Here is a 25,366-nt window from a genome sequence, read left to right as displayed (position 1 = left end):
TTATTATTATTGGTTTTCCAGAATCTGTTTTCTTTTTCTACCATTATTAAGAACTTTGACAAAAGCTTAGAAATTATCCTCTGATGTGAACATTATACAGTTATTACCTCATTAAATCTGTTTATTTTATTTATCTTTTAATAGAAAAGAAAAGGATTGGTGTTCTAATGTTGTGGGAAAAAAACAGATTGAAGCATAATTTACAAAACATTAACATATATATTTACTAGAGGGAGCTAGTTACATTTTATCTATAGTTTGACTTCTATGGTTTCCCAGTTTACTCATTTTACGTATGTATGTTACATATCAACCACAAGGGGGTGCTGCAGTAATGTCGTGTGTGTGAGAAATGCTTCTGAAGTCTGATCCTTTTTAACATATTCCATTTGTATCCATAACATAATATGTTCATTCTAAGAACTTTTTGTTTTTCGCTAGGTGGCTGCGGGGAGAGAGTGGTACATTCATGCCATCTATACAGTCCGTTCCAGGGACAATGCAAATCGGGGAATAGGGAAGAGAAGTCTGGAATATCATGTGATCAGCCAGGACCTAACAGGTCCTAACAAACACCATCGTGCCAGAAGATCTGCTAACAATGAACCTGACATAGTGGATGGAATCGGCGTGGAAAACAACCGCGGGACCAACATCTTGCACATCGCTTTGGACCGCAGCAGCCAGCAGAAGACAAGTCCAGAGAAGGAGATCTTCACAGAAGGAATCATTCCCCGTGAACTCAACCAGAGAGACAGTGATGACAGTCTGGTGTTAATCATTGGGATCTTTGTTGGATTGCTCCTCACTGTGCTTCTCATCGTTTTAGTGGTTTTGCTGGTGCGATCTAAGCAGGACAAGAAAGAAGTACCAAGGAACTCCAGCAGTACAGAACCCATGGTCACTCAAAACCTCAACAGCAATGACAGTTCTGAGGTCTAACACACCAATGACTGACACTTTTTTTGTTTTGTTTTTTTAAGTGCCTCACAGTTAACTGAAAAAAAATGTATTAAGATTTTTGTTTGAAGAAACACAAACTACAAAAGCTTTCATATTGTTCAGAAAAAACTACTTGAATTACTGCTTCACTTCCAAAGACAGGGAGTGGATTGAAAACTAAGGTGATGGACGTAATTAGCTGCTGTCTCAAAGTCCTCGTCAAGCTGTCAGCACTCACCGGCTGTTATCGATTGGCCTTGGCTGCCAATTGATCCAAAAATAAAGTATTATGTTTCCGATGGGGCTACAAGAGAACTGCTTACATATAATAGCTTTGGCTGAGGAGGTCATGAGAAACTGAAAATCACTTTGAAGTTATTAAGTATAGATTTTGTAAACACTGTTCATAATTAAATTTCACACATAAAAAAAAAATATCTTTTTTATCAAGAATGAGTTGTTTTTAGATTGGGTGTGCTTCAGACTTTCCCAGGACTTTGAGGTTTTAATATGTAAAATATTTGTCTGGTGTGGTCAACAAAACTTACAAGAAAACATTTCGATGAACATTTTAGTGTTTCTGTCTGTGCATGCTTTTAAGTTCTGTATTTTAAGATGTCTAACGGCTAATTTGACATGAATTTGTGAGAAATGTGTCTGACCTGCTGTTTTCTACCACATTCACACTGTATATTCTAATGTTTATCCATAATTAATTGTTTGCATTTCTCTTGATCTTTTGCGGTTGAAACACTGTAAAAAATTAGCACATGGCACTAAATCAAAGAAGAGCATTTTTTGGTATTAGAGAAGAATTAAGACAGCTGGTCTGCAGTCTACAGCTTATTATACTAACGGTTTAAAGAGAATACATTTTACACGCTTGACAGAAAAACTTGTACACTTTATTAGTATCACTGGTAGAGATTCGTAGATTACTGTGGCTCTAAAGCTTTGTGTCAGCTTTGCTGTTTAGTTATTTTTAATCATATTTCACATAAAGTGAATCAAATACTTCCCTTAAATCCCTTTTTTACAAATGATTATGTTAAGTTATTTTCAGTACGTCTTTTTAGGCACACATTTATGCCTTTTCTTTTTGCAATTAACTTTTATTTGAACATATATGTGTTATAAACATGGTGACATTTCCATTGAAACATGCTCTATTGTTTAAACTTTGTTATCTTTGGCCTTCATTACCATATCCTGTCTGCCGCAAAAGCTGATTACCTCTGCGTTACTTATTTTATAAATGCTTCGTCATCTGCAGTTAATTTTGAGATTGAAAACTGTTCTATGCAACATTTAGTCTAATACCTTTATTAAATATCACTGTTTATTTTCTTTGTTTTGCAATCATACTGCTACCTTACATTTAACCTTGTATCTACGTCTTGTGGTTGTTTAGCACATGCTCTGAGTGCATTCAAAGAGTTTTATGTATTTATGTATATAAATATCCCGGATTTTACATATTGATGTACCATTTGGAAGTTTTGGGAATGGTTATTGTTATAAAAGGCATACTGTATGTGCTGTAAGAATTTGTAACATAGACCTGAAATTCAACATGGTCTGCAAATAAAATAATTTTTCAAGAAACATGTTTTGAGTTTTGTATGGATTTTTGCAGAATAAAAAAAAACTTTTTGGCAGGTTTGATTTATGATGCAAACTGAACAGACTTTTAAAAAGTTACTAATTGCAGTAAAACTCAAATGTGAAACTTTACTAGAACTTTCATTTTAATATTTTGAGATTTTTTTTTAGCATCATAATAAAACTGGGAAGTTCATTTTATTTCCGTTTTTCTATTCAACAAGTGCAACTCGTAGATTTGGTACACAGTATGGTAGTTAAAGTGACAGGTTTTGTTCATTTTGACGATTATGGCTCTGTGCTGGATTCTCTTAGTGTTGAAATGAGGCTCAGAAATTATTTTTTGCTGGAAGGAATAAGTGATTAAAAAAGCTTATTCTAGACTAAAGTATAATCAAAGTACTGTCAACAGTTATTGTCAAGAGGAAGATAAGACACAAGAACAGACCTGGGAGATCTATTTAGAACCCTAGGTGTATCACCTTGATGCAATAAATAACTTAGATATATTATGCAAAAGAGGCCCCATGTAGCTACAGTAAAATAAACAGTGATACATTAAACTACTATAAATCATTTAACCTCTTTATGCTATTGTAATGTTTCAAGCTTTCTTTTCACTACAACCCAGATCAGGTCTGTTCTTCTAAAGGCATCAAACATAATAAGATGCATTACTATAGTTCAGTAAACCATGTGCTTTTATTACCAGTGCATATTCATAGAGGGAAAAAATATGGGTAAGGTGAAAAAACTTCATTAATTCTAAAAAAAAAAAAAAGGTTAAAAAGGAAAGCCTGACTCTCGAAAGACGTCAGTGCTTCCGTTTGGCAACAAGTCAAACAACAGGATTGGTGAATTAAAAAAAACAAAACAAACAAACCTCCAAAAATGACGTAACTGGTGATATTTGAGCTCAGAAAGCACCACAGAGTGAGAGACTAAAAGTCAGTGTTTAGATGACAAACACAGCAATGTGGATAACTGAGTGAAACCAGCAGCCTGTCTCGACCACATCCTCCTCCTCCTCTGCTGCTGTGTACCTCTGACATTACAGCAAATGAACCGGAGGGCCAGCAGTAGCAGCGACAACATTCTCTGTGCAGGAGTCTTCGCTTTGGACTTATTGTTTGGCATCATGAAGGAAGGAACTTCGGCAGAAAAGACAGGTAGCTTATTAAATTAGCATTCTGAGTGGAGTCTTAAGCATTGATGTGTTCACTAGCCAATCCCATCTAATGTATAGCAATGTACAGATTTTCTTTTTTTGTAAAGCCACAAAAATGCAGACCCCTTAAAACAGAATTCAGATCCCATTGCAAATGTTTTACTCTGCCAAATCAACATATTTTTCTCCATAAAACATTAAAAATTCCCAATGCTGTCTCACTATCTATCTAAACTTTGAAGGGTTTCCTGAGATTTGTGCAGTGTTATTGCATGAAAGCAGCACTTAATCAAAATTCAAAAATGTTAACTAATTTATTAAAAGTCATAATTCATTTTCAGATGTTAAACCCAAACATTTTTTCCCAACTATTTATTCTCAGAATCGAGCGGCACATCTGCACAAACCCTGGATCAGTGAATTCTGCTTCAAGGAAAACGTATCCCTTGAATGTTTGACGTAAAAAAAAAAAAAAAAGGAAAATAAAACACGTGAAGGCTGATCTAGTAGAAAAAAAAAATAAATTAGCAATTTACAACATTTCCCCTTTAAAACAACAGCTATAAACAACAACAAAAAAAGATATTGTGCTGCTCACATAAGCATTTCTATGACACTCATCTCTAATGCATGAGCTGGGTAAGATTCCAAAAAAGCTCCTTCTTTTGCAGCTGCCACATATGTAAACAGTCCAAGAATCCTTCATCTGCTGCGCTCTGAAAAAGCAAAAAAAAACAAAACTGCGTGTTTCAAAACCAAGCAGCACTTACAGAGTGATCTAATATACACAATGTACATTCATGTACAGCATATACAGTACATAGAGCAAACCAATGCACAAATGGTGGTTACATTTTTTCACGATAGATGCCAGTAAATGATAAATGTTTACGTGTCATTCCATTGCTGAAAAAGCAGAGCACTGTTGGGTAAAAACAGCTAATGTGCACTATGCAGTTGCCTGGGAACTGATAAAGAAAAAATAAGTATTTCATGCATCTTGAAAGGTCTGCGCTGATTAAATATTTTAGTCTATATCCTAAGGTGTACTGACAGCCTTGTTGTATAATATAACACAAAAATGCCTTTGAATATTCTCCGGAAAGTCCATGGATCTGTGTGAGCATTTGTCCCAAAAATGCTACATTACCGAGCTTGAAGAAAAAGAGAAACGACCCTCAATGCACATCATAAAAAGGTGAAACGGGTTGACGGTTACATCTGAGAAATATGCTGATGTGCACATCAAAAGGCTGCACTGGAAAATATCATTGCACCCTGTGGATTACATTTGTTGTGTCGTCAGTGCTCCGAGTGGTGGAGATGGCCTTCTGTTTCTACTGCAGGTAGCGGTAAACTTTAAAGCAGTGGTTTCCAGAGTCTGCCACCGCCACATGGCCGTCAGATGTGAGGGCCAAACCCTGAGGGCCATAAAGTGGATCAGCTGACGTATTAATGTAGGACAGGAAGGACCCTGAGCTGTCAAACACCTAGAAGAAAGAGAGCAAACTAATATTAACAGATATTATTTCCTTTTGATCTTATAAAGTCTGCATTCTATAGCTAACCTGGATGCGACTGTTTCCCCAATCTGCAACAATGATGTTTCCATTGCCATCGACAGCCACGCCTGTTGGAGCATTGAACTGGCCGTTCCCCTCGCCGTGGGAGCCAAATTTGAACAGGAACTCTCCATCAGCATTGTACACCTTTTAGCAGGATTAAATATACAAAAAGAAAAAAGAGAAGCGATGTTACTCATCCGGAAATCTACCTACAAAAAAGATAAAGCACATATGGAAAATGTCTGACAGGAAAAACCAGTCAGTTGAGACAACTGCTAGACTTCTGTTTTTTTTTGTCGGTTTGTTAGGTTAAATATCTAATTTTTACAGTTTAATGTGCAAATATAGTTTAAAACAATTAGTTTATTAGTTAATTAGTTCAAACTATAAATGCAAAAAGCAATGAACTGCTTATTGAGGGTTCCTATAGCTCGCTTTTATGAGACCTCTCTAGGTAAAGTTTGGAAACGTAAAGAGGCTTTTTATTTAATATTAAAGAAATGCCCTCCATCAAGGCATTTGAGGAGCCCTAATGTCTAGGTTAAAAATGTTCAGAACATACATAATATTCCCCTTTCCTGCTTCAATCTGATTCCCTTTAAACTCTTTGGAAGGCCTCATCATCAGCATGTTTGTAATTAATTTGGGGAATTTTAAAATACTGCTTTTTAATTATTTTTCTTTCAGGGTGGAATTACTACACCTGCTGTACAACTAAGGGATTTTTATAAACAAGAACCATCTGCAAAAGTATGAATTTCTTGTCTATTTTCCTTCCAAATAATACTGGCATGGTACACATAGACTCATAAATAGATAGTCCTGGCTGGGTATGTTACTGCTGTTGTTGACAGAATATACAGAGATTATGTGTATTGGTTGCTCCCAGAACTTTAGCCTAAATCTGAATTATAATTATTCATCCCAGAGCCATTCCCTTTGGGGTTTTTTATATTATTTAAGTTTATTTATTCTGTTTTTTTGTCTCTTATCCTGTCGATTCACCAAACTGAGTCACGTTTTACTCATCTAACTCAAACATTCACAATTTCTTGAAAGGAAACTGACTGAGATCCTCTTTTTAAGAACCTAGTGATCACCAAGGTTCCATAAACTAAAGAATGCTGAAGCACCAGGGCCCTGTCTATAGTGGAGAAAGTTCAGCATGGACATGAACAGCAAATATGTTTACTAATAAAGATGCTACAACAGGGGAAGACAAAAGAACAACAAACGAAAAATTTCAAGCTTGAATGTGGCTGCTCACATACAGTAGAGATCAAATGCCTTTTTAGAGCTTTTTAGAGAAAAGGTTTACAGTCAGTCAATTCGTAGCATATTGTTTGCAGGAGTTAAGGTAACCTTTCAAACCAAAGGATATCATCTCCTCTACCAAGCATGGTGGTGGAAGCATCATGTTAAAGTTCTAAGGCTGTATTACACAAAAATAGACAGGATAATGATGCAATTCCCTGCACCCCAAATTAACTTCTAGATGGTTGCAACATGGAGGAGTCAGAGTTTTAAAAGGACAAGGAGGACAGGCAAATGTTACAACTGTTTTTAAAATGAGTAAAACAAGCTAACATTAAGCTAAAATCAACCGTATCCAGAATTTAGGCTTAAACAATGAAAGAAAATGAGCACATTTTATAAAGACTTGTTGATGGCTACACGTGATAAGAAGAAACAAACAAAAAAAATACATATATACACTAAAGTAGAGTCATCTCTTGGGTATTTGGTCCAATATATAAAATGAAAAATGTATATTCATCATTATATCCCTAGAGGAAGATCACATTTAAGTTATGCATGTGTGCATAAAAAAACCCTTGAAATAGCAAACTACAGTAGTTTAAGGTGAGGTTTTGTGAGATATTTTCAATTGACATTAGGGAAAAGAGCCTTACCTTGACTGAATGGTTATGAAAGTCTGTTACCACAATCTCATTTTTGTTATTAACAGCCACAAAGTGAGGACCTGAAAACAGTAGAGCAAACAAAAAATAGAGCAACTAGTCATCACTAGATGTTCAACAAACAAGAGGAAGTTCCACAAACATGTTTAAGACAAAGATAGGAGAAACAATCAATGGGTGGATAAGAGAAGGACATGACGTATGAAAGAGTTGATTTATAATAAAGATTTGTTTTGTCCAGTTCAGGCTCATGAGGAATTCATTACTTACTGAAAAGAGGGCCAGATTTACTAAGCTTTGATTCCAATGCAATGTTTGCACCACTTTTCTCTAAAAGAAAAAAAAAAAGTGAGAAATGAAATTTAAAGAACATGTGAACAGAAGGATTCCAAAACACAAGAAAATGATCATCCTTCCAGCGTCTCAGACCAACTTAAAATTCATGCAGATTATAGGGAGCATATGAGCTGCTGAATTATTTATACGGCTTGAACTTTTCAACATTCTCAAATTACAACAGTATGTCATAAACTGTTAGAAAGCGATGCATGAGTATGATATGCAATTTTCTTTTTCAAATATTTAAAAAGAGATAAATATGTTGTACACAGAATTTTCGCCTCACTGAGATAATATTTTGAGGAAGAACCTTTCACTGCCATCATTTTAACAAATCATTGTGTCTCTCTATGTTTCTATAGGGCAAACTGTTGCACATTCTTCTGTGCATCTGGACTTTGAATGGACCATATTTAAAGATCAGGTTGTCTTGTTAGTGTTTTGGTCCTGATGAAAGAATGACATCCAACCCCGTCCACAATCAAATGAATTCGCAATGTTTTCTTCCAGGATGATTTTGTATTAATGTTCATCCATCTTTTCATCAAGTGGACCATTCTTTATGCTAAAGCAATACATCAAACATAAGATGATCCGAGTCATGTTGGCTTTTATTACATCTCGGTTGCCTCGCCTACAGCCGACGACTACAAACAGTATTACTTCTTCCCCTTCTGCTATAAAGGCCAGTTATGTAGGGAAAACACTAACAGTTAGCCTTCCACTTGAGTATGTGAATCTCTGCAGGTCCTCAGAAGTAACCATGGACCTCTTGGCTGCCTTCATTATTTAAACTTTCTAGAACTGAGAATTTTGTTCTCGGTCTTGAGATGGGGAAAAAAAAAGCAAGGAAAAAATTTTTTTTTTGCTTCCGGGTTTTCATACTTAGAAGTTAAGCTGCTGAACTCCAAGAAAGTCCCATCCCATTCATTAGCATACAACACATCCCTCAGAAAAAAAAGAAAAAAAAAAAAACACATAGCAGAAGAGCCATATTTCAGATTAATACAGAAGAAGTGGAGAGCAGAAGCTTTATATTACTTAGAGGACAAATCGTAAATATGCTCATATTTTCTCAGCACCTCTGCCAGCTGGTCCTCAAACCAACCATTACATAACAGGCCACTACACAGATGTCCACACCTGAAATAAGGACAGGATTTTACTAATTAAAAACGCCCATCCAAATCCTGACCGATCACACAACTTTTGTCTAAAATGCTGCCAGAAAAAAAATCTGCCTGGATACTGTCCAGAACAAGCAGTGAAAACTCCCAAGATGGGGCTGCAAGACAGAAACAAGCTAATTGGCTGCAGGAGTAAAAAAACAAATGTCCCGGTTCTTATGGAGTTTGTTGCATCCTTTTTGTTCTCTTTTTCCAGCCTAATATTTTAAGATATGCAGCATTTTTTTAGTAGGTTTGCAGATGTACATTATTCTCTCTTTTAATGTTACTAAGGGGTGCCATGTTGAGGACAGATAAGTACCTTAATATCTGTAAACAACAAGCATCCATTTTCCTTTCACTTTATAATTATATGCTACTTTAAGTTTCTCTATGACTTAAAATCACAATAAAATAAGTCTTCTGAATCTATATGCAAAATATGTTAATGTCAAGGAGTGTAAACATGTTTTGGGTAGTTGGTGCAAAAGCAAAAGAAAACATGCAGATACTAGTTAAAAAAAATCATGCAAAATGATTGATGCACTGATAACATGTCATTAACATTTGTAAATCTGGCCCATATCATAATGCTTCTTATGACGTGCAGGATTAAACGGTTGCATTAAAGGTTACATTTAACAGCCAGCAGAAGTTACCTGCAAAGTGTCTCTCTGACGTTCCTTTGGCTCCGAACTTTGTCACCAGCTTCCCGTTTGATTGGAAAATGAAGACGCAGCAGGCTTTGTTATCCACAGCGATTATATGTCCGTTTTTATCCACAGCCACACCTTTGGGTCCCATCAACCTCCCAGCACCGATTTTATTCTGTGGAGGTCAAAGGCATGGTTTTTTGGGGGGTATTTCGGCTTATATCATTCACACAGATGGATAAAAAAAACAAAAACAATTCTGCTAACCTTAAATTTGCCATCTGAGGAGAAAATGCTAATCCATCTGTTGTCATAGTCGGCTACTATTATGTCTCCGTTCATGTCCACAGTTACACCCGTGGGACGCTGCAGCTGTCCTGGAGATCGACCCCGCACACCAAACCTCATCTTAAACTGGCCATCATTAGAAAATACCTACACCAAGAAAAAAGAAATAAAAATCATATATATATATATATATATATATATATATATGATAACAGGATGAAGTAAATACCGGTAAATATTTTTCCCTCTCTAATCATAAAAAACATTGACCTGTATGCATTGGTTGTTACTGTCTGCGACCACAATCCGCCCATTACTGGAAGCTGAGATGCCCTGAAGGTTTGTGAACTCGCCTTTATCCCGCCCTCTTGTTCCTGCCACAAAAATAAAACAATTAGATCATCTTGCATTCATGGATGTTTCAAGCTGAACATCTTAGTTCACCATACAGAACTATTCATCTATCCAGAGCATCATGCAGCTCAGGCACCAGCAGGTTTAAATTGGCTGCAATGCTTTATGTTTTGTTTTTTTTCACCCACCGACTCTGTAGATCAGTTCGTCTTCTATTGGGTTTTCCTTTTTCTTGGTGGTGCTGTACATGCTGGAGGGCCTGCGTACAGCCTTCTGTCGGACGTGGCCCCCTCCTCCACTCGGAGACTTCACTCTTCTTTTCACGTCTTCTGGTGACTGCAGGACATCTGATGGCTTGACGGCCCGGAGGCGGAACGGACTCCCCCTCACAGGTTGGTCATATAATAACAGGGAGAAGGTGAACTCTCCCTCAGAGCGGAGGGAATATCCAACCTCATAGGTGCCGTTCTTGTTGTCCACCACTTCAGCCTCAGTGCAAACTCCATCGGCGGAAACTATTTCCGCCTTTAGAACGGCGTTCCCAGATTTCACCAACTCTCCGTTCTTGTCTTTGGTGGTGACGGTGATGGTGGTGTGCTGGCCGACCACTGCATGTCGCAACCCTTCGCCAGTGGCCACGCTGGTGTGTCCCACAGCCCCTGTCGTGATGAGGACCCCTAGGTTCTGAATAGAACGCCGGAGTCCATCCGTCTCTACCTGGCACTCCAGGTGTCCGTTTTCATGAGGATGCTCGGGGAAGGTGTGCCTTGCCAGAGCGCTGACCCTCTCGCCCATTTGTTTCTGAACCAGCAGGATCTCAGTGGCGCTGCCATGGCTTAGAGCATGTTCTGTGAAGCTGCAGCTGCTCTCAATGTTTTCCTTGCCCTGAAGCAAAGTGGTCAGCTGGGTTTGGAGCACCTAAAATGCATCATCATAGATACAGGAGACTATAAGCGAGCACATACATACATACAAGGCTTGGACAATTACTCCTACAGAAATCTACAAACTTCTATTGGTATTAATGGCATTTGTTCCAATTGGATCAACACAAAGCAGCATATCTGTAAAAAATGATAACATTTCCCCACATATCAACTCAATATTTAGTTACTGTTCTTGTGTAGCTTTTTGATGGCATCTGCACTTCAGCATAAGGTTGTCACAGTTTTAAAATTTCAAACTACAATGTGATACAAAGAAAAATTCAATGCCATTTTCAATTCCATGGGAATACAAATTGCCAAATAATTAAGGGGATAAAACATTTATTAACATGAAAGACGTACTTATTTCCGTCTCAACATGGCACATGTTTTCTCAAAATAATCATAGATTAAATTTGTTAAATAAGTGTAAAAATAAATGTAAAATAAATAACAAATTATTAAATAAATTTGACGATATTTTAGAATATTTGTGGTGTAACTCTTTTCATTTGAAAATAATCTTATATTAAAAGGTAAATAAAATATAGAAAAAAAACATTTAGTATCGATACCATGTCAAATCAGTACTGTATCTGGATATAGTTTCTAAGTATTAATGATTTGTTCGAGTATCAATTTTTTTGACAACTCTACCTCCAAAAAGAACTTTACTGAGGACTTTTTTTAATTTTTATTCACCATATTTAAACAGAAGCATCTGTACTTTCTATCCCTTACTTTCTCTAAACTAACTTGTTACTTCTATATATTTTGATATTGAGATGACGTAATAGCTGCAATATAACGGAGGGAAGATCACGACCACAAAGAGAATCGGTCCAATTGAAACAACTTGTTTATAGTACAAAAAGGATGGAAACAGGGGGCTGGAAAACTTTGCAGAAAATGAATCTGATTCGGAGATGCAGGACAATCCCCATCCATCCGCTATATATTAGCTTTTAAATGTATAGTTACATTTTAAGTTATATTTTAATTTTAAAGCTGTTGCAGACTTAGAGTTGTGAATAGCAGACCTCTAAATGAATTCAGTTGCTTATACAGGATTTCTATTCAGTGCATTCCATATTATCTGAAATGTGACTATAGAACAACAATAGAGTCAGTAATTTTAAGTTACAAGTTAAGCACAATTTTAATCCATTTTAACCCATTTTAAGAATATATTGTATATTTGGATCATTTGAGCAAAACTTTTAGTTTACTTTTGTACATCAGTAAAACTTGCTTATACATAAGTAAACGAGTTTAGTTGGTACTTGGACTTTTTCCAAATGTATCTTTTAACTTTTAAATAAATTAAATACTTTGAGTGCTTTTGAGAAATCTTCCTATACGGCAATCTGTCACACATGTAGGCCTCTTTAATAACCCCTAAATAAATACCAGCATTACTGACATAAAACAGAAATCTCCTCATTAGTAAGTAGAGTTTTCCTTAGTAGGATTTAATCTTAACATAAAAACAGCTTTTCTGTGTTGTAAAGGAGTAAACAGCATAATAAAGATCAAGGAACAAAGTAGGCAGTTAAGGGGTACAGATTAAAGCAGGGGATGGGTTATAAAACACCTGCTTTTACATTTAAGAGAGTGTTTCAACCAATTAACTGAGATTTGAAGAGCGTAGCACCACTGTTAACATACCAAAGTATGGCTGTCCACATAAACAGGCCCGGCAAGGAGAGCAAAGCTAACTAGAGGTCTGTGGTAACTCGGGAGGAGTTGGAAATATAAACAGCTCAGGTGGGAAAGAATTCGTTCACACGACAGCAATTACTTGTGTAAACTACAAATTTTATTTCTACACAAGAATGTCTGAGAGACATTCTTTCATAATGATTCCCATTTTAAAATCCCTGATCTGCATAGAGCAGAATCATTTTAGTGTTTTTTTGTTTGGTTTCTTAAACACTGTGTGGGTAGGAGGAAACCCGAACATGCACCTCAAACATAACAGTGTTAGGCAGGGACAAAGAAGCTGGTCAGAGTTGATGGGAAGATAGATGGAGTTAAACACAGGGAAATTTAAATAAGACTCTGTGGCAAGAATTCATACACAATGTCCCTTAGATTGGATCCGGCTGGCCAAATGTTGGAAAGATTATTTACTTCAGGTTAAATGTGTAAAACTTGTAGAGAAATACCTTATATGTATCTTTAGAGCAGGATTTTTATGGTTTTTAATCATTATTTTAGATCGGATGAATACTAATATCCACCACACTTTTTGCATCTTCATTAGTGAGAAAAAAAAAAGGTTTAGTTTGCATAAATCTGGGCTAATTTGTCTTCTGTTTATCGTATGAAATTCCCTCCAGAAGTTTTCTGTTTTGACTTGACAAAAAAAAAAAAAAAACAAGAGGTAAGAAAATACATTTAAAAGGCACTGTATCCAGATGTTGCTTGAAATAATGTGGTTAAAACAAATCAAGTTAATCATAGCCCTCTGACCTTTTGCTTGGAGCTGCAGATGTTTTCCACCTCTGTAATAAGAGCCGTCTTGCGTTGATGTAATGCCTTTTCAAGCTCGTCAAAAGTATTACTGATATCAGTCACTGCCCCGTTTTTCCTCTCTGTTAGCTGCTTGGAGATCTCATTTACCAGGCCAATGGCAGCAGTCAGCTGAGGTAATCTGCAAAATAATAAAGGTTGGAATTTACCAACTGTCATTTTTTTGCATTAATAAATATTTTTAAGGAAACCTCTGATAATCCCACCTGTTGCGCACAGTGTCCAGCTGGTTTTTAAGAACCGACTTATGCTGCTCCAGCACATCCCTCAGAGGAACGGTCACATGTTCCCTGTGTTCTCCTTCTGTGCACTCCAGACACATGGCTGTCTCACATGACTCACAGTAAAACTCCATTACCTACAGAGCATCAGACAAATGAGCACCAAGTTCCTCAAAAGTGGAAAGTCTCTGCGGAACATTATGGTGATCACTTTATACAGGTTTACCTTTCCTTCATGGTTTGGGCAAGAAAGGGGTTGACAGGTTGTGGCTGCGTTGGCTGACTCGAGAACATTGCACGCCTCGGCTCGACTGCATTCTGTGTCTCTCTGTAACACTTCCATTAAGTTTGTGATGAAAAAGTTGTTCTGTAGGGCTGCCACTCCCTTCTCAGGCAAGATGGATGTCTGTCGGCATACTGGGCAGGACAGCGTCAAAGACTGGGGAGGGATGTAGTTCTGTAGACATCTACAAGGAAAAAGTTTTGATGCACAGCTATTAGTGGCAGCTGTCTGAATCATTGTTTTTATTTTTTTGTTTACAAGTCTAAGTAGCTTGCAAAATATGCTGTATTGTAGTAAACTAAAAGCTGGTGAAGATTCTCAGTCATCCAGGTCATAGTCATTCCAAAAAAATTAAAAAACATTGCCCTGGACTTTGTTTCCAGGCATAAAAAAATAATAATAATAATTTTTTGAATTGAAAAAGCTTCCTGTAGTAAACTAAAGAACACCGATTTATCTAATAACCCTAAAAAAATAAAGGCCTACTAAAATTCCTTACTAAAAGAACTACAGAGTTGTCCAGACACAAATGCTTTCACTCAATTTAATATGGTAAAACTGAAAGGAGAGACTAAGGGAAGGAAGGAAGGAAGGAAGGAAGGAAGGAAGGAAGGAAGGAAGGAAGGAAGACATAATCGATTAAAGTAAAATAAAAGTCAAATATCTGATCTAGATGACAGAGATCTTACTTCTCACAGAAAGTGTGCAGGCACGGCAGAACCTTGGGGTTGTGATAGCGATCCAAACAGATGCTGCAGACCAGGAACTGCTTGTCTATCTGTCTGACCACAGGGCTGGTACTGCCAGTTTCACGCTTGGCCATGATGAGTGACATTCAAAAGAGAGGGGGTAAGGGGACCACTGAACCTGCACACATGAAGAGGAAGAACCAGAGGAAATGTTGAGAGAAACCTTGAGGAAGCATTCAGGAGGGTGTGCTTGCTAGAACAAACAGAGGAGGAACTGAGTCATAGTTACTGCAGATTATAAACCCTTCTTTAAATCCTTTACAGGCTGGTATTTTATGCTCCCTCTCTCTCTCCCTGTCTCTCTCTCTTTAAACAATCGCTCTTAGAGGTTTAAGACTTTCAGTCAAAGGTCATTTGGATTGAAAAGTGAAAAACAGGTAAAAGCAGTAGAGAAAAAAAGCATGTGATCAAAACCACAGGATAAAACAACAACCAAATATCCCAGTGTTTAGGCTGCTCTGCAGACATTTATAAATAAAGGTTATAGTGCATTTCATCTTTTAATCCCAGTTATAATTTGCACTTTGATTATTTACATGAAGTCCAGATAAAAGAATGTCGTGTTGGTTTACTACTTAAATTAAACTGTAATAAGGAGTGGTTCATCTGCCATGTTGTAAACAAAAACCGATTAAATCAGATTATGAAAACATACAGGAACATGCTGTATCATCACGCATCAACACATTGAAGGTCACAGTTTGATAGAGAAAAAAAAGTATCTTTTAAAGAAAATACTAGATCACTCTTAAAAGCATCATGGATAACAAATAAATGACTGACCCATAGCTAACACTACAACTCAACAGAATCTAAAAACAACACTTTGCTCTAACTATGAACCGATCCTTTATGGCCGACACCATTTCCTCATTTCTGTGAGGTCTGACCAGGAAATTCTGATTTTCTTTTAGCAAAGGAATATAGTGCACATTGAAAAGGAGGAAGTAAGTTCTTTGACAGAGGTAGAGATTTTTAAATAATTTACCTTTTTGGAAGTTTTGATTTAAACCAGAAAATAAGCAATCAAGCTCTTGTTGATGGTTGATGTGTTTATAAACTAAAATAAGATGGAATTATTGGTTTAAATTGTGTTTAATAGACTTAGAATTAAACTTAACTTTATTTATTCCTTGGGATTACTCCTTCAGGGAAATTCAGGATAAAAACATTAAATTGTGGGGAAACAGTAGAATAAATTACCGTAAAGAGTACAAAAGAGCTGAAAAAAGTTAAAGAAGAGCGATAAAAGAGTAGAAACTGGAGAGCTACTACAGAGGCTGTCATCTCTTATAGCCCCATAAACTTCCTAGTTAAACAATAAATGTTTTTTTCTTTTTGCATTTGACCTTACAAAAATGGATAATTACAGTCTAATCACTTTGTGCATGCAAATGTTAATGCATTCTCCTTTTTGGAAACATAAGAATTGAACTCCACTAAAAAGACAAAAATGCAAAAATAAACAAATCAAAGGGTATAAAACATGTAATGTCTAAACTAAAGGACAGAAAACAATGATAAGGAAAGTTAAGGCTATAAGCTGACATTTTATATTTTTACCAAATATTGTGATAACTGATATAACTTGCTTTTAACACACTTTTTTTTTTTTTTTACAAATGCCTCTTTCCCATCCTCACCAAATCCTTGCAATCCATCCTAAGGTTTATGTTCTTGGTCACTAGGATCTGTATCAGTCATAGGTATGGATGACAGTCCAAGTGGCTAAATATATCATCTACCGTAGTTTTAATGCATGGCACCTAAAATGACACAGATATTGCAAGCAATGTAAGAATCTAATCTATAGATTTTTCAAGATAAAGCAACATGCTAACAAAAAGAATCTGGATTCACTCTTCAAATGTGGGTGGATCCTAAAAATATCAGGATTAAATCAAAGCATGTTAAAACCTACAGTTTTAGCCGCTACATTCGCCCTAAATATATGAGATCATTTTCTTAGAGTGTAAGAAAAAGGAAAAAGGAAGCTTTAAAAACCCCTCCCAGAATTCCTGCTAGTTCCTTCCCTTGACTACTAGCAGGCTGAGACCAGGAACCACCTGTCTGCCTGCTGGGCTGAGACTCTCTGTGACCTGCACTGCCTGTCTCACTCAATCTAGCGGGCCTCTCGGATGCAGCTGTTCCTCTCTGCAGCAGCCTCTAACAATGGCATGCTAGCTCTGCCCACAGCTACGCACCATACTTCATCTTTTTTCAGTTATAAAAGCACTGATCACTGAAGGCTTCACCACAAACATCTTATAACTGGAGGATCTTCTCAGAAACAGCTTCTATTGTTTGCACTTCCCAAGTGATTAGAAGCAGAGTCCTTTCCACTGTCCACACAACAAGGCCTCGCCCAGCCTCGTCAGCCTCCCCCTTTCCTCTCTCCCATAAACGACCCTCCCCTCCCTGCAGCCGTCTTCCCTGCAGCATGGATAGTGACATCAGGAGGAAGCTGGATGAGCCAAAGCCTCCAGGCTCCTCCCCCCACTCAGGCTGCGCAGCCTTTTTGGATTGCAACCATCTCCCCCCCACCTTCGCTTCCCTTTCTCTGTGCTTCTAGCTTCTCCCAGCAGCCCTCCTGACACACTTCCTCCCACTCGCCTCACCACGGAAAGATCATCTTTCTTTAAAAATCACTCTTTGCCAGAAAGCTGTTCTGAGAAAGTTCCTAAGTACTAAAAGGAAAGCTAAATAATAAAAGCAAACAGTACACATAACATAGATAAACAAAATTATTGTAGAAGGTTAAAGTACCCAACCATTGTTTCTAAGCTTGATAAGATGTAATTGTTATATTTTACAAATGTCCTAAAACAAAACCGAATAAAAGGGAGGCATTGTTTTTTAGATGCATCAGGACTGGCATCAAACCAAGAAATACGTTTTGATGTTTTCCATTTTCATGACCATGAATGCGTACAGACGGCTACTTTGTGCACAGTAACCATTTTACATATATTAACGTTGTCACCTCTGTTTTGCCATGTGCAGTATGCAAATGTTTGCTATTCAACTGTTTGACTGCAAAGCATTATTTAACACTCTCCCTGTATTTACAGTTAAGTGGCTTAAGGCCCTCCTGTGGGGTCAAGTCCTGTCTGCCATCTGGATTACTGGATCATTACTGGATCTAACAGATTCAGATGACACCATTGAGTTAATTCAACTCAAATCGGTAAAGTCAAACTCTAAACATACCACTACCCTATCACTTTTTACACTAAAATGTGTTACAAATTAGTAATTTCTAATGTTTTACAAGCATCTTTTGTTATTGTAATCATTTCATAAAATGTACACCGGAAAAAATCAAAATCTAGTTAAGTAATTTTTTCCTAAAATAAGTGAATTTGTTCTTGGATTGAGGAGATAAGTGAGACACTTTTCCAATGGAATAAGACACTTTACACTTAAAATGAGAAAACACAATTGCAATGTATTATTTAAAGTGCATATTATCTAATTATCTTATTTTAAGGATAAAAATACACATTCCATTGGCAAACTATCTCATTTACCTTCTCAAATTAAGAGTAATTACACTTAAATTAAGAAAGTTTTTCCAGTGTATCAAGGCATGATGTGTTTAACATACTAAGATCATGTCCCCTCATCCACGAATTTGTTCTATTTACACAAATAGTCAACAAAAAACATATTTTAACTTTATTTCTTTAACTTAAAAGTGCTACTCTTCTCTGGTTTTGTAACAAACGTCAAAGGTGCTGGGCTGAAATTAAAAGTGAAATAGTAACAATTCTTTATATTAATTTAGACGTAAACCCCACATCCTTGATTCTGGGTCTGCATGTCTGAAAACAACAGCCAACAAACGATTGTGCAAAACCTTAACCTTTGCAGCAAGAAAAAATATTCTTCTGCAGTGGGTCAGTGAGAAAGTTCATTCTATCTTTAGTTGCTATAAAATCATTTTTTAACTAATCCCTCTGGAATATCTAACCAATGTCATGCATCACAGCGAAGACCATTTTTACAGAGTATGGTGCCCATTTTTGAACTATATTGGACCAGACCTCTCCTCCACACTATTAAGAAACTTGCTGTGGGCCTTAACAGCATATGTGCATCGATTCACCACCTCTTGCACCATGTTGTATGTTCATCTGCCATGTAAGAGTTGTCATGTAGGTATTGTGTTTTTTCTGTTCTGTGTCTAATATGTTAAACAATGTTTGTTAAAACACTGAAAATGCAATAAAAAAAGTGCAACCCAATTATTTCTACTAAAGCTAACAATACACACATTACAGTAACCTTGACACAATCGTGAACATGAAGTTAATGTTATTTGATGCATAGACGAAAGCAAAAGTGTTAAACACTCAACAAATGGAATAATTTTTATTGTTCATGTATCTCATATATTTTTTTTTTATCTCATTGCGTTAAATCAAATTAAACAAGTCTACTAATACAATATGATTAATAATTCATTAATGTCGCACCCTTTAGCCAGCAAAGCAACATGTGGGGGAGGGGCAGTGCTGACTCATGATAAGCTAGAGAAAATTCTGGTTACTTCACTGTTTCTTTCACAAACTTTAGTGCATATAGATCTGGGTAACATGTCTGTCTGTGACTAGTAACACAATGACACATACAACCTACTTCCTGTTTCTCTTAGCCTTATTCTACTCTACCCAAGAAATTGACCCGTTGGGAGTGTTTCGTCTTTCAGAGTGAGCATTTAAACATTTTGTGTAATAGATGAGATTTTTTTTTGAAGACTATATGTGTTTTATATATATGAAAATGTCTGTTTTAATTAGACATGGGCAATTATTTGTTTAGTAACGATTAGAAAAGATATATCCAGGCAGAATGAGTGATCATGCAGATAAACTCTGATGATGTTTTTAAACCCCCAAATTTCTTTTGAATGATTTGATTTATATTTTACAACTGAATTACCTTTTGACTGTTGTGTTCATGACAGGATCAATAAGTAATGTTTAGATTTTAGCTGCACTAGTTAAGGGTAACAGGTATAAGGTAGCCTTTAGGTCATTTGTATTACTTGCTCAAACTCTGACTGAATCCAGCAGACATGAGCCAGAGTAAAAATCCCAATGTTATTGTTACAAGATAGTTTCACATTGAAGAGTATTCATTTATGGTTTTAAAGATGAACCCATTGTTGTTAAACTGAGTCTGCTTACCGTCCCCTAGATAACTGACTGTACCTGTCTAACAAGGAAGGGTGGCGTTACTTTAGTTTTCTAATTGTGCTTTTTGTGACTGGAAATATTTCCACACACCTATATATGGCTTTGTTTTACATGTTAGAAAAATGTGGAAGTGTTTTTCAGCCAGCATACTGTCAGTAGCAAATGCTGTCATTATATTTATTCTCTGTTGTTGGGTTGCTCAGCAGTATGATGTGTTGTACGGCACAACAGCGAGGGAAGCTGCAAAGGTTAATTTCAGCTGTTGGCTGTGTACTGGACATGCAAACTTTGGCAAAAGCCTCACTGACCTGAAATCAGAAGTGTTGGGGCCCTGTGATATGCTGTTAAGATGGGGTTTAAAAATAGACAGTGCAGTTTATGTTTCAGCCACTTGCTCACATGTCTTCGTGCGATAATTGTTCCTACAGTCTGCTTGGATGGTTTTAAATTTGCAGGAAAGCTGTAGGTCATTATACTGAAGTAAAGGGTAGTTAGGCAGAAAGAAGGAGCACAGATTACAGCGAGGAACCGCTCCCTATGACACCTAAAAGTGAGTGTCTGCAGCACTTCTGCAATTATTTTAGTCAAGCATTAAAGCAATGTATTCATTGAACAGTAAAATCAAGAAAACAAGAAGTCTCTAATGAAAGCTTATTTAAACACAGGTCAAGCATACCGACTGCAGTGTTTAATGTACCAATAACAATCCGACGAACAGGAAGTGTGACATTTGCGAGTCGCCTACCTTTTTTTTTTTTTTTAAAGAGATGCTATAGCTCTATGATGAGTCATCACTCATTATCCAGCAAATTCACAGTGCCTTCTGCCCTGCTGCTTATACTTAGCTGCATCAATTGAAGGAATATGCCTGGATGCATCTGTCAGAAGAGGCAAGGTGATCAACTTCAATTTTAGATTTTTATTGCAGTATTATTTTAGCCATTCATCTTCAGAGAAATCAAGCTCAATGCTTTTGTTTGCTGAAGCCATCTCTAAAGTTTTCTGTATAACATAATAAAAAATGCTTAATAGAAACCTGCTCTATTTCTTCACTGAAAATCTAATTTCACATAATCTTATCTGTAAGACTGATAAACTGCGACAAGATTTGATTGGGTGAAAACAAAGTGGCTGCATCATGTTTGTAGCCATCGTTGCATGTGAGCCCATCATGATAAACAGCGGTAGACGACAATGCGGCACGTTGGCAGAGTTTCTGCAGGCACAACATGCACTGCAGACTCAAAGGTCGCGTAATGAGCGGGCAATACCTGCAGTATTCATTCACCTGCAGAGAGAGCCACAAAACTGTGGGCCCTCAGATTACGAGACTAATAAAATCTTCAAGTTAGATTGTGTTGTATGGTGAAAAAAAAATAAATCATTCTGTTATTCTAATAATAAAGGGTCAGTCTTTAAAGTGGGATAAAAAAATTTTTTATACTTTTGGAATCACAGCATAAATCTTTCTGATTCATTTGGCCTTGCAAAGTTAATGTAAAGTTATACTTTTTGAGGCAACTGAGAAAGAACGAAAATTTTTGCAGAATAACCTTTTTTCAAATTGAAATTAAATATAGTAAGTGATGAAAAAGGGCTGCATTTAAAATTGATTTTAAAATGGTAAAACCCTGATGCAGATCAGTCTAATAGTTTTTTCTAAGCTTTTGAGCAGGACAAAATCCTTAAGTGCTAACATGATTTCTAGATTTGAAAATGAAACAATCCATGTCATTAATCTAAAGTCACATTGTATGGCTGCATTTATTTATTGTCTATGTTGGTCTTTATAACATTATCATATTTATAATATAAATAAACAGAATTTAATCCTGATGGCCTTTTAAAAATCCAGACAAAAGTTCCTGAGTGAACCGAGAATCTTAAAAAGATCCAAACTTTTTAGACCTCAAAATCATTCGTTTTTCATCACAATGTGTCTAAAAAAGTAGAGAGGCACAGATACCAGATTTCTTCAAAATGAATACAAGCAAATTTAGCACTTTTTTATATTGAGAATTGATACGATTTAGGCAAGGGCAATTGATTGCATATCCAATGTAATTGAAACTTAACAAAACACAATTTTCAAATCGCAGAGACACCTAACTTTTTTCACATTAAATTTAAAAAGGTTAAATAACTCTCTTTTTCACTCTAGCCCTATAGGAAGTGGTAACACTCTCAAAGTGAGTGTTCCTTAAAAAAAAAATCACATAATTTACAATTAAATTATTGTAATGTCAACTTAGACTTAAAAAATAAACTTTTCTGTCATTTTGTACACACAAGTGTAAAAAAATAAATAAAATAAATTCCGTTAAGTACAGCTCTCTAGACTATTTAAATTTGTGTGCAGCCTTGATATGGTAAGCAGCAGTGATAAAAACATTGTAATGAAAAAAAGTTGTGTAAACATATGACTTTATAGTTACAGTTCTAACATTCAGCGTTTTTTTTTTTTTAAATAACCTATTTTACAACGTGGGCAGTGGGGAGGAAACTGTTTTGGAATCTGCTGGACCTGCTTTGGATGCTTCGAAGTCTCTTTCCAGAGGGCTGCAGGGAGATCAGAACCAACTAGTATGGAAACTGATTAATCGTTTAGTTTAGAGACTCAAAAAAATACAATGCACTGAAAGAACAACCAACTCCATCCAGAAATGAATCTAAAGCTGTACAGAAATATATATGTTTTACATTTAAGGTAAAAAAATATATATATCTTTGTCTGTAAATATATGCTAATCTAAATTGGTATAGCTTTAGCTTCATCTAGTCTCTGTAAAATAAAAAAGTCTCCAATTTTTCCATATCTCATGCCATTTGCTATCAGATTATACATCAAAAAAAGAAAACATAAACATATTAAAATAATCATAATTGTTATATTTGCTAAAAAGAAAAAAAGACAACCATTTTTGCAAAATTGTTCAGTCCTTTACTATGGATCTCCCTGATCTAATATCAATATCAGCAATCAGGTCGATATCATTCAACATCAAGCCTGTATCTTAGATTACAGATATTAGCAAGGCTTTAGAAACAGTCTTCCTCTATTTAAAGTGTATATAACCCCTGGGTAGTTCGTAATATTACTTATTAATGTCGCTTTTTCTAAGATTTCACACTACAAAATGTGTAATGATTAAACTATGTATGATTTATCCCAATATCGTATTGGGTCAATATCAGTCAATAGTCAAAGCTGCAGTATCAGTATAGTATTGGAAATAAAAAGCTGCATTGGAACACCCCTGCCTTAAAAGAACTTTATAAAACTTTGTCATAGAGATTTTATAATATTCTCAGAAAAACTAACTATTTTCCTCATCAGGAAAGGGCCTCTAGAAATAGTTTTGATGCAAAGATCTTCATCAAACATAATATCAGTATCTAAGGATGCATTGGCAGTGGTGTATCCCTACTTTTATTATATACAACAGACAGTGTCAACTGCTTGAAATATTTTCTCTCACCTTCAGGAACCTGCCACTTAGAAAACCCAAATAATATTATAAATGCTTGATTGAAACTTATACTCTTAACAGCAAAACTAACCTTGACTGATCTTAAAGTTCTACTGGAAATGATCAACTCATCAACCAGTTAATGTTAACTTGTTGAACTTAAATTTTTTTTCTGATATCTATATCAAAAACATAAATGTTAAAAATAACTTTAGGGTTGCTTTAATGAAACCGATGTTTTGGTTTCCTTAATGTCTGTCGTACAAATTCAGATTTTGCTTGATTATTTTTTATTATGTATCAAAGCTTTGGTCCCTAAACTTTACCTCATTTTTATTAAACTAAACAAAACACAACACAATTTTTATCAAATCATATAATCATCTAAAGAAACTCCACTGATTTAATTGTACTTTTTGACTTAAAATTGCAGAAACTCCTAGTTTTTGAATGAATTAAACACAATTAAAAAGTGGTAAAATGAATTGCTTTACTTCTAATTAAAACTATTATCGCTCGGGTAAACATTTATGAGCATAGAACAATTTTTACTTGACTTTCATTGTGTAGAAACCATGACATGTTGGTGTCAAACTGACAACATGATATAATGAATCAAATGAGCAACAGTAAGTATAACAATTTCCAGCATCTGTAAAATAGACATGTAACCAGTTCTAAATTTGCACAATGAGTGTTAATTGGATAAACATGGCGTCAAGGATGGAGCCTTGATTGCTACATGTCTGGTTCTAATAAAATCTGGATTCAAATGCTATGCTGCATTTGGACAAATGGATGATAACATTTTAAGTCGGTTTTAGAAATGCACTGCAAATAGGTTTCCCCCTAAATATATGGGAAATCTAAAGTCTATCACCCCAAGTATTGCATCTCCAACCTAAATCCCTGACACAGACATGCAGTAAGTGCTAAGCATCTGCCTCTGGCGCAGCATCCAGGAGGCCAACCTCTCAGTGACCCAGTGAAATCAGCCAGAGGGGAACACCTCCATAATACATACTCATTGAAATAAACCTTTAACATTGTTAAAAAAGTCAATAACATCAAATGATATTCAGAACCACATCAGCTTACAGTCTAGGCCAAAGGTGCAGGAGTGATGCATTGCCTTGGTGCTGTTGCTGCAGTGCAATTCTCACAAGCAGTCATGGGCTCATATAGGGAAAAGCATTGTGCTGATTTATGAGCCTCAGAGCTTCCCAGCTGCAAAAATCTATAGAAATTCAGATGAGACAAGCATTGAAAGATCACCCCTAATCCTGTAAACAAAAGAACATGTTTGGCTGCTTGCAGAGCCCAGCCTGCACACTGCAGCAGAGATGCCCACCTGCCACAGAGCCCAGCCGGCAGCCAGATCGCAGCCAAAATGGAGAACTGAGTGGGCTGCAGGAGGAAGCAGGAACCAATCAAAGCATTTTAATGTATAAAAAAAGCTGAACTTATAAAAATTACTGTTGGATCCCAAGGAGAGGACATGCTGTCACAAAGATGAACACACAAATATGATTAGTCAATGATCAGCTGATCAATTATTCATCTGCTTCCCTGTTGATTTTGCAGGATGGACTCCAAACATGATGAGAAAGCAGAAACACGATCCCACAAAAAATAAACCAACAAAAACAAACGATCTGTCCAGATTTGATACTTACAGACGCTCCCAAACAGGAGGGTCAGCGATGCAAGCTGCAGAGAAAGATCCCCATTGTCAGTCTACCCAAACCTCAACAACAGATGCCTCAGACAGGAAAGGGCAGGGTCTGTCTGGAAGAATACAGGGACAGTAACGAAGAGGGCGAGGGAAAGGAGCCGAGGAGGGGCGTGGATTATATGTAGCAATGGTGAAATCACCAGTAGGAGGAGCTGAAGAACCCAATGGATGAAGAGGGGGGCAGGGAATATGGAAATCAGCTGACATCTCAGGATCAGAAGCCTGTCTGGTGCAAAGGGGCTCGGCT

General features: G+C 36.4%; 2 protein-coding genes across 6 annotated transcripts in view; one reads left to right on the top strand and one right to left on the bottom strand.

The window, feature by feature from the left end:
• The window catches only part of LOC107095567 (FRAS1-related extracellular matrix protein 2-like), a 75,816-nt gene extending 73,278 nt beyond the window's left edge, over positions 1 to 2,538 (top strand). Inside the window, exon 24 of one of the 2 annotated variants that reach the window (XM_015391705.1) lies at positions 442 to 2,538. In XM_015391705.1, coding sequence (XP_015247191.1) covers positions 442 to 942 — 501 coding nt within the window. In that variant the 3' untranslated portion in view covers positions 943 to 2,538. The remainder of the gene's footprint in view (positions 1 to 441) is intronic. The other variant, XM_015391706.1, reaches the window with a different exon arrangement.
• Positions 2,539 to 3,232: 694 nt separating this feature from the next.
• LOC107095570 (tripartite motif-containing protein 3-like) lies at positions 3,233 to 25,194 on the bottom strand. Of its 4 annotated transcripts, XM_015391711.1 has the most exons (15): positions 25,061 to 25,146; positions 24,736 to 24,791; positions 24,483 to 24,621; positions 14,654 to 14,831; positions 13,908 to 14,148; positions 13,667 to 13,818; positions 13,401 to 13,581; positions 10,188 to 10,917; positions 9,916 to 10,019; positions 9,625 to 9,792; positions 9,364 to 9,532; positions 7,470 to 7,529; positions 7,191 to 7,261; positions 5,281 to 5,421; positions 3,233 to 5,202 (listed from the first exon to the last, which is right to left on the bottom strand). In XM_015391711.1, exons 4-15 carry the CDS (start codon positions 14,797 to 14,799, stop codon positions 5,050 to 5,052), a joined length of 2,316 nt encoding a protein of 771 aa, XP_015247197.1. In that variant the 5' UTR covers positions 14,800 to 14,831; positions 24,483 to 24,621; positions 24,736 to 24,791; positions 25,061 to 25,146; the 3' UTR covers positions 3,233 to 5,049. The 4 variants fall into 4 exon arrangements, with proteins under 4 accessions (XP_015247197.1, XP_015247198.1, XP_015247196.1 ...); XM_015391712.1 differs by lacking the exon at positions 24,483 to 24,621 and having other exon boundaries at positions 25,061 to 25,116; XM_015391710.1 differs by lacking the exons at positions 24,483 to 24,621; positions 24,736 to 24,791 and having other exon boundaries at positions 25,061 to 25,194.
• Between the last annotated feature and the right edge of the window lie 172 nt (positions 25,195 to 25,366).

The sequence above is a fragment of the Cyprinodon variegatus genome, unplaced genomic scaffold, assembly GCF_000732505.1.
Source record: "Cyprinodon variegatus isolate N-32 unplaced genomic scaffold, C_variegatus-1.0 Scaffold557, whole genome shotgun sequence".
Classification (NCBI taxonomy): Eukaryota; Metazoa; Chordata; class Actinopteri; order Cyprinodontiformes; family Cyprinodontidae; genus Cyprinodon; species Cyprinodon variegatus.
The sequence above is the reverse complement of the archived record's forward strand: the minus strand, read 5'-3'. Positions and strand labels throughout refer to the sequence as shown.

Bases quoted from the DNA above. Each gene is read 5' to 3' on its own strand.
- LOC107095570 (XM_015391710.1), bottom strand. From the start codon at position 14,799: ATGTCACTCATCATGGCCAAGCGTGAAACTGGCAGTACCAGCCCTGTG. The intron at 14,149-14,653 runs GTAAGATCTCTG...TTTTCCTTGTAG, and splicing joins CTGCACACTTTCTGTGAGAA to ATGTCTACAGAACTACATCC. The intron at 7,262-7,469 runs GTAAGTAATGAA...TACTGTTTTCAG, and splicing joins TAAATCTGGCCCTCTTTTCA to GTCCTCACTTTGTGGCTGTT.